The 11,209-nt window shown below is 41.2% G+C and overlaps 1 protein-coding gene across 2 annotated transcripts in view; it reads left to right on the plus strand.

The window, feature by feature from the left end:
* gabra5 (gamma-aminobutyric acid type A receptor subunit alpha5) overlaps positions 1 to 10,929 on the plus strand; it is an 84,135-nt gene extending 73,206 nt beyond the window's left edge. For both annotated transcript variants that reach the window (XM_085999548.1, XM_085999549.1), the window contains 2 exons: positions 5,252 to 5,463; positions 10,326 to 10,929. In XM_085999548.1, the coding sequence (XP_085855674.1) occupies positions 5,252 to 5,463; positions 10,326 to 10,619 (506 nt within the window). In that variant the 3' untranslated portion in view covers positions 10,620 to 10,929. The remainder of the gene's footprint in view (positions 1 to 5,251; positions 5,464 to 10,325) is intronic.
* Positions 10,930 to 11,209: the final 280 nt, after the last annotated feature.

Below are 11,209 nucleotides of genomic sequence, written 5' to 3' on the forward strand. Positions count from 1 at the left end.
CATTAATATTCTGACTATCCCTTAGAGAGATGTACAGGATTTTGAATTAATGCTACAGTCTGACAAAACTGACATCCTCAAAAATATTAAAACTAGAAAAGTACAGGTAACCCTAATTGGTCCCGTGGTTCAGTTGATAGCACCCTCACCGCAGTCAGAAGGTTGTGGGTTCAAGTCCCACTCCAGAGACTCGAGTACAAAAATCTAAGCTGACACTCCAGTGCGGTGCTGAGGCAGCGCTGCACTGTCGGAGGTGCTGTCTTTTGGATGAGACGTTAAACTGAGGCCCCGTCTGCTCTCTCAGCTGGACGTAAAAGATCCCATGGCACTATTTCGAAGCAGAGCAGGGGAGTTATCCCCGGTGTCCTGGCCAATATTTATCCTTCAATCAACATCAGAAAAACAGATTATTTGATCATTAGCGCATTGATGTTTTATGGGAGTTTGCTGTGTGCAAATTGACTGCTGTGTTTCCTACATTACAACAGTGACTACACTTCAAAAGTACTTCATTGGCTGTAAAGTGCTTTGGGGCATCCTGAGGTCATGAAAGGCGCTATAGAAATGCAAGTCTTTCTTTCTTTCCAATAGTGCTACCCTCCTCTGCATCTTTCCTTCTCCGTCACTCCGGTTCATACTCTCTCGCACCTCCCTTCTCATCACAAGGTGCCATATAGGAGATGTTCCTGGGTCTGTACCAGAGAGCAGTGAATACTGGGAAATCGGGTGTGTCAGAGTGCACGCCTATAAAGGAACCCACCTGATTTTCCTCCATTTAAACTAATAAAGGAAAATCGGGTGAGTTCCTTTACTGTGATCCACCTGATGTTTTGGCATTTTGTTGTGCCTAGGCAATCCTGGGCAGAAACACAGGAAAATGTCCCCTTATGAGTAATTTTTGTCATAATATATTAATTAGTCCAAGGTATTAATTTACTTGGCCGAGTGGTGAAAAATAGATTATTTCCACAACTTTGGAAACACTGCAAACTTAATCGGACAGGTCATTGGCTCCGTCTGGCCCACTCCACACCTTCAAGGTTGCTAAGTCATCCAATCATGCGGGCCACAAATTCAACATGCTGATTCCTGCACTCAAATTCTGGATACGTGGTCACGTGCTGCGAAGCTCCACACTGGGAACACTGACTCATTAAATGTACTCCAAGGGCAATTTGCTGAAACTATTAGCTTGGATTCTCCAATTCCAATTGGCACCCGCCCCATTTTCCACCATCAGATGGGAGAAGCCCCCACCCCATGTTTAGACAGCTCCCCGCCAATAATGACATGGGGACTCCATTCATTGCATTTCCCATCATTTCCACCTCATTCGCACTGTATAAAATCAGTATACCCTGCAGAAAAAGCAGAAGTGAATTCTAAAAGTCCAGCTACTATACGGATAGGATTTCCAGGGACCTTCCTTCTGACTTGATTTTGATGAGGTTTTGTTTGTTTCTTTTTGATGTTGACAACTACTTCCCCATTTGCCTTTGCACCATAGCTGTGGGGCTGCCATTCCCCCCCTCCGCCCTACCCATTTCAGACAGGACAAGAGGCTTCCCATGGGAATGGCCCTGTATCTTTACCTTTTGGAAGAAGAAAAGGAGAAGCAAGGAAAGGACGCAGGCTAGCCAACACTAGAAGTGCATGGCACCCATCTGCTGGAATCTCCATACCAGCATAGGATCATAGGAACAAGTGTAGGCCATTCAGAACCTCGAGCCTGTTCTGCCATTTCAATTAGATCATGGCTGGTCTGTATCTTAACTCCATTTACCCGCCTTGGTTCCATATCCCTCAATACGCTTGCCTAACAAAAATCAATCAATCTCAGTTTTGAAATTTTCAATTGACCCCCCAACCTCAACAGCTTTTTGGGGGAGAGAGTTCCAAACTTCCACTACCCTTAGTGCGCAGAAGTACTTCCTGACATTACCCCTGAACAGTCTAGTTCTAATTTTAAGCTTATACCCCCTTGTTCCCAGCATAACCTCAGCTTGCAATTACAATGGACACACTAAAACCACTTTTCTAATTTAAAACCTCACTTGAGCTTAAGGTGCTTGATTGGGGAAATCAGCCTTGAAGTAGCGAATATAAGACTTTTTTGGTCTCTATGACCAACCTAGTCACTTGTTAAACACACTGAGCTATTCAGAGGCTTGCAAACGGATAAGCGATAATTCTGTGAGCCTGCACTCCAAGCAGGGAGCCATGATTGCAGGGAGAGTGAGTCAGAGAACCGGGAGCTAATGTTATAGCGATATCTCTGACCCATGCTCCTTTTGAGTGTGGCTGCTTCATTCAGAGCATGGGACTGTAGAATTAGCACCGTCGTTCTTTGCAATAAACTCACGTACAAATAGAATCTAACATAGTAAACTACTTTTATTAAGAAAATATGAACAACTTATTCATGGCTTCATCACTCATCATTTAATACACTTGGCATGCAAGCTTAATTAAAATGGCATTTCTTGTGGTTCAACTGGTAATGGCTGTTTCTTTTCAGCTGAACATTGAATAGTTTATGCTATAGAATCATAGAATGGTTACAGCACAGTAGGAGGCCATACGGCCCGTAAAGCCGTGCCGGCTCTCTGCAAGAGCACTTCAGCTAGTCCCACTCCCCCGCCCTTTCCCCGTAGCCCTGCAATTTTCTTCCTTCAGGTACTTATCTAATTCCCTTTTGAAAGCCACAATTGAGTCTGCCTGCACCACCCTTTCAGGCAATGCATTCCAGAACATAACCACTCACGTAAAAAAGTTTTACCTCATGTCGCCTTTGGTTCTTCTGCCAATCATCTTAAATCTGTGTCTTCTGGTTCTTGACTCTTCCACCAATAAGAACAGTTTCTCTCTATCTACGCTGTCTAGACCCCTCATGATTTTGAACACCTCTATCAAATCTCCTCTCAACCTTCTCTGCTCTAAGGAGAACATTTGGGTATATCGCCAAGTGCCTCAAATGTCAGTGTGTTTACTACCGCTGTCACTCTGAATTCTACCCTGCAATGTAAACACGATGGATTCATCAGAACATAAGAATTAGGAGCAGGAGTAGGCCATATGACCCCTTGAACCTGCTCCGCCATTCAATGAGATCATGGCTGGTCTTCGACTTCAACACGACGTTCCTGCCTGATTCTGAAACTCTGAAATGTGCACCTGCTCAGTTGTTTAAAAATCTCAATTACAACTTTTGGTTTTTATTGAGCCGTGAACCTTCCCCAATAGCCAGGGAGGTGAGCGCAGGCCAGTAATGTCAAATCCACATTGCTGGCCTGATTGTTCGTAAAGAAGCAGCTTCTCCTTGAGCACAAGACTGATTAAGCTTTATTAGTTTTGGCGCCAATGCTCGGTAACCCACCCATAATTTAAATGGAACAGGTTCCAGAGTACCGACAGTCAAAACTGACACAACCATTTGTAGTATGGTGGCATCCAAAACCACTGGCAGCAGCTAGTTTCATTTGTTGTTGGTGGCACTGTGCCTCCAGCAGTGTGGTGGGTGGTCCAGTTCCTGAATGATATGCTGTGCCTCCGGAGATACCGAAATCATATTGTTTGGATTTTAACGCTTCCACCTTGAAGCTGCTGCTAGTGGCTGGGTTGGAATACCAATGCAGTTGAACGTGTTCAATGGCTGTTCTCAGTCATGGAACTGGGAGAGATTAACAACTGTTTCTGATAACTCAGGTCATGATATCAGGATCCGGCTGTATCACTCAGCAATCAGACATGACTTTTACTGACCAAAATGCCCCATCACTCTTCCACCATTGGATGTTCTCGGTAGAAACTCTATTTTCTATGTTATTCCTCATACATTATTGGGACATTGGGACATGTTTTACAATGTTAAAGGTGCTACATAAGTGTAAGTTGTTGTTGATGGAAAAAAGTTGAATTTAGTTGTTAGACTGTAAACTTTGTGTGACATCGCTGTCATTTCATTACAGTATAAAACCCATTCAATTATTGGTATACGCAACATCCAAACAAATAACTTTTAATGGGAATTATTGAATCATGAGCCATGTTTCCAATATTCCATTATAAAATTACACCCTAGGCATGCCTGACACAAAACAAATGGCTTTTTAATAAAAAACATATTATTTCCTCATGAAAAATTAAGTTGGAAGTAGTACAAAAGAATTAGAAAAGAACTGCTCTGTTTGGAACAGAACCAAATAGTTTACTGTGTTTAGTGACCTGAAGCATATTTCCACACCCAAAATGATTGGTAGCATCAGTAATGCCAACAGTCCAGAAAAATACATTGTACAGACGAATCAATATCATCGAGCAAATGCATTCAAGTCCTGCCAGACAGTCAATGATGTTTGCTGTTTGCATTTCAAAAACAATATTTTCAAGCTTCCTTGATGATTCAGTGAGTTAATCTAATGAATAGCTGAGCTGTACAGACTAGGAACATCCCAGCTTCAATCCCAATTTGAGTTTTGAGTTAGCTGATCTGTAGGACAGAATAATTGACCTCCATATCGCTGGCTTAGATAAGGAGGGAAAAAATAAATAGTTTCCATTCCTGATTGTTATCTGAAAGCTCTTACAGGAAGTGCCTTCAATGGATCTCAGGTGAGGAGGTGATTGGTTGAGCTACAATATACCCTGAGATCGAATAGCCTATCAACACTACCTTGCTGCCTGGGGTGAGGTACGGGAGAGAAAGTCGTGCCAATGGGACTGGACTCTAGGAAGAAACGAACACCTTTAGGAGAGGAGGGGAGACAATTGGCAAAATAATTAAAAATCTAGCTTTAAATAAACTATTTTCCCATCCTTAATTATTCTAAATAAGATATTAAAAGATTTTTGAATGCTTTGATTTTCCACTGTTCATTGTGCACTGAATTGCAGTGAAGACCGTTAGGTGGCTTGGTGTCAAATTTTGACTGATAACTCCCCTGTGAAGTGCCTTGAGACGCTTTACTACATTAAAGGCACTATATAAATACAAACACATCATCCTGACTTGGAAATATGTCGCTGTTCTTTCATTGTCGCTGGGTCAAAATCCTGGAACTCCCTCCCTAACAGCACCGTGGGAGTACCTTCACCACACGGACTGCAGCGGTTCAAGAAGGTGGCTCACCACCACCACCTCAAGGGCAATTAGGGATGGGCAATAAATGCTGGCCTTGCCAGCGACGCCCACATCCCATGAATGAATAAAAAATAAGATGTTGATGTTGTCCTTATGCTCCTTTTGCTTCAGGTGTAACCACAGTGCTGACAATGACAACGTTGAGCATTAGTGCAAGAAACTCTTTGCCGAAAGTAGCTTACGCCACTGCAATGGACTGGTTCATAGCTGTGTGCTATGCATTTGTCTTTTCCGCGCTGATAGAGTTTGCAACAGTAAATTACTTCACTAAACGAAGCTGGGCATGGGATGGGAAAAAAGCGATGGAAGCTTTTCAATCTAAGGTAAGAATTTTTAATATGCAACTTATACATTTACCAAAACATCGCTCATAGGCTATGGAGCGGAGGCCTAGAATGGAGCAAGAGAGTGGGTTCAAGGCAGGGCAGGGGGGAGAGTGTCCAGACGCACCAGAGAGTGAGAGGGTGGCAGAACAAGCAGAATGTTATGGTTGAGGTACTCTTGGTGGTGATAGGATCGGAAAGGTAGAAAAAGAGACGTGGTAGATTTTTTGATCTTTGTTTATCAATGGTTCCCAGGCTGGCTGTGAACACTTAAGCTACGGAAACCTAAAGGCAGCAGAAAAGGAGCTGAACTTTTTCCGGCTATCTGATAGTTTTTATTCAAAGTAGAAACACTGAACTAATCAAATAAAGAGTATGTGAAGTTACAGACACAGAATTGTTTCATTTTGCAAAATAACTTGCATTTACGTAGTGCCTTTCATCGTCTCGGGACATTCCAACGTGCTTCACAGCCAGTGGATTACTTTTGAAGTGCAGTCACTGTTGTTCTGTAGGCTATCGCAGCAGCCAATTGCACACAGCAAAGTCCCACAAAGAGCAATGAGATAAACAAACAATGAATCTTTGGTTCAGGGATAAAAGTATAATCTACCCCATAAGGCATTCATATCAAATTCCTTATAAAAAATATTGCACAGTGTATTGTACAGTTTCTGTTCTTAATTTGCGATTGCACTACCAACAGTGGTTCAATCCTAATTTAGCAACAGGATGGAAGTAATATAATTTGCCCCAGAGTATTTTTCTCACTTCTCATTGAGTATAATGCCTCAGTAGAATAGTGAAGTCCTTCCAGTTACTGCTGTATCTTGTTGCAGGCTCTTGCAACAGAACCAAGCAAATTCCCTGTTATTGCCTCATCATTTAGAGAAGCACCATACATTTTGTTAAGGATTTAAATGAAAGTCCCACAATGGCTCACTGGATAAATGCACCACCGAATGTGGTACTAAGTCACATAGACCAGGACTTAGTTCAATCGCTAACCTTTGCTTTGTTCACTAATCTCAGCTGGGATAGTGGTAGGGCATGTAACAATTGGTTTCAGTGCTAAAACTCAAGAGCCAGGCCTTTCAGGAGTGAAGTTAGGAAACACTTCTACATGCAAAGGGTGGTAGAAGTTTGGAACGCTCTTCTGCAAATAGCAGTTGATGCTAGTTCAGTTGTTAATTTTAAATCAGAGATAGATAGACTTTTGTTAACCAAAGGTATTAAGGGATATGGAGCAAAAGGCAGGCATATGGAGTTAGGCCACAGATCAGCCATGATCTCATTCAATAGCAGAACAGGCTCACGGGGCTGAATGGCCTCCTCTTGTTCCTGTGTTCCCATGCTCCTGGGCTAGAGATGGAAGGAAAACCAACTGATGATGTTCCAGTGACTTCGACGGGAAATGTGTATATATGTGTGCAGATGTTGAGTGGGGTGATGACAATGCGTGTTAATGTTAAATTGCATCATAAATAACTCTGCATGGAACTGAAATTAGAAATATGATGTATGGCAAAATAATATTTTTGTTCCAGCGATATTTCCACCATTTGTGAAAACTGTAATTATAAATTTAAGTTACTCATACAAATTGAGTCAATCTGCAGGTAAAGCAGCTGCTAATTTTAATTAAGCATTTTATTCCCCGGTTTTGATTTAATTTAAGTGCTACAGATTTATTACAGTATCAGCTATAATATCGTTTTTATACATACATCCCTTGCTCAGTATAAATACTGGGGACCTTCTCTTAATCTGCTCATTGACAAGAATGTAAAACATGAAGAATATTTAAGAACACGAAAAGGCCATTAGACTAATTTACCATTTTTTTTTAAGAGATCAACTTACCTTCTGACTCATATCCCTCAATTTCTTCCTTCTTCAGAAACATATCTAATTGCCTCTTGAATCCCTTTATACTGTCTGTTTCTTGGTAATCCATTTCACAACTGGCCTGAAAAGTTCTACCTAACTTTCCTTCTTATTCCCAACTTCTTTCGTCTTATTTTATACGTATGTCCCCTGATGTAAGAAAACTACCAGACACTTGGTCTAAGCGTTAAACAAAGCTTTAATCAACTGTTTTACAACATGGAGGTCTAGTTGTGTCCTTCACTAGTTCCTGTTAAAGAATGTTCCGAGCAAGCTAGGCCCATGCCCGAGTATTTATACTCTCCCTGGACAGCGCCACCAGCAGGCTGCCCAGTATTATTTCATAAGTCATTTCCACATGAATGACAAGATTCATGTCATCCCCTGCAATTGAAGCCTTGACACAGTGAACAATTTGCTTGGATCAATTTTTATCAATTTTCTTTCCTAATCTCTGAAATTTTGTTTAGTCATTTTTGCATTCCACAGTCAGATTTGACCAGCTCGTGAGTTATATTTCGGGTTTTTGTGGTGCCGCCCGTTAAAATCCACATTGCACTGAGAAAAGAAACAACAGTACAACCGATCTATTAGAGACTAAGGGAGAGCAAATTGATGTCGCCCATGTTATTATACAAACCTTTGACACACTTAGATCAAGTTCCTTTTCTTGCTATTTTAACAAAAGCATTAACCCGTTTACAATTATTAACTGGGTTAACGTTCCAGTGAAAATAAATGAGAAAGCAAGTGTGTTAAGCGTTTTTACAGTAACATCACCAACAGCCATTTCTAGCCTGTGCTTTAGCCATCTTTCTGAACTGACTCAATCCTGGAATAATTCTGAAGCATCATTTCTTTGACAACACATTTGAAATTAATTACAAATTTACGACAGTTCTGTTTGAGAGCCTGATATGAATTGAAGATTTATAAATAGTTTCCACGGCCGTTATATTTTCCCCTCCAGTGTGCCACAGAGGTGATTCATATAATGTATGGATTGAGAGTTCTGCCTTTAAATAAAGTCCATGAGAGACTATAAAATGCGATCATTTGTGCCATGAGCCAACCATAAATTTACTTGTTTTTTTTTCTAACTCCTGTACAAGGTGACAAGCCTTGTAAGAGATTCGACTCCAATTAATCTAGCATGAAGCTCACAAATATGATTAACTGTGAATAATATGCAGCATTGCCAACTCTTGCAGTTTTGTTAAAGACATATTGATTTAACTCTAATGTTTTAATGTACTGTTCACAGAGAGAGAGAGAGCTTTGTTTCTCACTTTCTCTATTTTATACTCTTGAATCACACACATTAAATAATAGTGTTAAATACGTTAATCGTTAACAAAATTGTGAATGCAGACAATGTTGGATACATACATCATTAATAAATGCACAAATGAATAGTGAAAAATATACGTCATAGAATCATACAGCACAGAACAGGGCCATTCGGCCCATCCTGTCTATGCCGGCTCATTTGAAAGCGCTATCCAATTAGTCCCACACCCCAGCTCTTTGCCCATGGCCCAGCAAATGTCTCCTGCAAAAAAAAATGTTTAAATATATTTTAACTACCCTTTGATTTGCTATGTATTTCAGTTATTGTCATAAACCTTTACATTCATTTTAGAATAATAGTGAATGAAATATTGTACCCAGAAACTCACACCAATCTGGTGTAAACAGACCCACTCCCCCGCCCCTGTTTTCTTGGGGGTTGCCTTGACCTCGGTGGGACATTCTTTGAATTCCCGCGGAATTTCAGGGCCATTGGGAGCTGTAGGCGCTGGGAGTTGCAGACTAGTGCCTTGCTGACCCTGTTCACACAGCTGGTGGTGATAACTGTAAAGTTCCCATGGACTCAAGGCCTAGACTTTGTAGAGTTCAGGCTTCCCAATGGAAAATATTGTTCGAGATAGTCTACTCGCACACAAACTGCTGCTGTATAGGTAATTTTAATCATTTTGTTGTATTTTTTTTAATTTTTTAATGTCTTAGCCATGATACAAAGCTTATTTACATCACTAAGTGGGGCGATCTTTGCCTGAAAAACAGGCGGTCAGCAATGGAATTTCGGGCGAGGCACCTCCGTGCCATTGACGCCCAATTCCCTACTGATGAAATTTTCAGATGGGTCTGTAAATGGTTGAGTATCCACCCCTACCTGTCTGAAACAGGCATAAGGCTGCTTCATCATAGCGAATCAGGCCTATGTCAGTTGTAGGGCCCTGATTGCAATCTTCAGGTACAAATGGCCACTGCTGGCGACCACTCAGAAAAAGATCCCAGGTTTTTATGATAGTTTGTTTGAGACCCCCCCCCCGCCGTCCTCCCTGGAGAACACCCCCCGCCTTCCCCCCTGCCCCTCAGACCCATTCCTGGAGCCAGTTCAGCTTGGGAGCTGGCTGATTACCCACCCGACTGGAAGGAGCAAGCTGCAGTCATCTGCAGCTCCTTGGGCCGCAAAATGGTTTGGCCTTCATGCTGGCACCACGTGGCAGATGGTGCAGCCCCTCGGCCGACTTTGTGCCTGTTTTAGACGGAAGAACAAGATCTCCCCAAAGTGTCTCACCTTAGGGAGTAACCTGGAAGGGAGCTGAAAAGCTTTACAAAACATACCGCAAGTAATTTAATTGGTTCCTTTGATTTTTTAAAATATATTGGCAGCTGTTAGTTGACTGATCATTTTGATTCATAGTTTTTCAACTTTGCGATTGGTATTTCGCATTCCAACTTGCTGAATGGTGTATTGCCGATTGTTTCAGTTGTGATTTGCTGCTGTTTTACTCAATTTTGGGTTAATCAGGGATACATGTTATGCCTACATTACAAATCACCTGAGGCATGACACTTCAGTTGTAACACCTGAGGTATTTAAGACGGCTTCACGTGCTAGACACAAGACTTTTATCATCATAAGACAGGCACGTTTGGAATTACTAAAACATTGCACTGTTTTCCAGAAAAAGGAAACCTTGGCAAAGAACATGAACAATGCATATGCTATCGGAGGGATGACCTACACCCCGAATATTACAAAGGACCCCGTCATATCAAGTATTTCAAAGAGTACGACTGTGCAAATGAGGGCAGAGGAAAAGGCCGCTGAAAGTAAAAAGACTTACAACAGCGTCAGTAAAATCGACAAAATGGCCAGGGTTGTGTTTCCTGTTCTTTTTGGAATCTTTAATTTAGTTTACTGGGCAACTTATCTGAACAGAGAGCCGGTTATCAAAGAAGCCATTACTCCAAATTAACTATCCAGGAAATTAACTGTACAGTACTCCGTATGTTGACCATATTCTTAGACACCGATGTAAGCAGGGAAGATTTTAAGCGTCTGATACTTTTATACTGTACGTTTCCTCAAAATATTTCAGACCTTTTTTCATATTTTTTGCATGTCATAAGCAGATGATGTCAGATTTGCTTTGACAATTTCTATATTTAACTGCAAACAAAACAGGGCACAACAATTTCTTTGAGAATGCTGCAATTAAAGAACAATAATATTGAAGTCTGACTTTTGTGTATGCAGGTTGAGAATAAAGTACTGTAAATAACTGACACTGTGTGATTCTGAGGCTTATTTTGTACTTTACAATTTCTTCTGAAGATAATGGTGGGATGTGTCGTAGTGAAGCTGTTGTTTTTTGTTCCATGTATATAATGGATGGTTCCTGTGATGAGCTAGCTACTGTCAGCTGGGCAGCAGTACCAGCGCTACAATTGGTCTAATTATTTCTGAGGTAGCAAGCGGGGAAATAAGACAGATTCCTGCTCCTAACTGCTATGCAGTGGCTTCTGCAAGAAAATGAAAGAAGAAAAAAAAAGACTTGCATTTATA

The sequence above is a fragment of the Somniosus microcephalus genome, chromosome 10 (assembly GCF_052327205.1).
Source record: "Somniosus microcephalus isolate GS21.2 chromosome 10, FLI_Smic_1.0, whole genome shotgun sequence".
Classification (NCBI taxonomy): domain Eukaryota; kingdom Metazoa; phylum Chordata; class Chondrichthyes; order Squaliformes; family Somniosidae; genus Somniosus; species Somniosus microcephalus.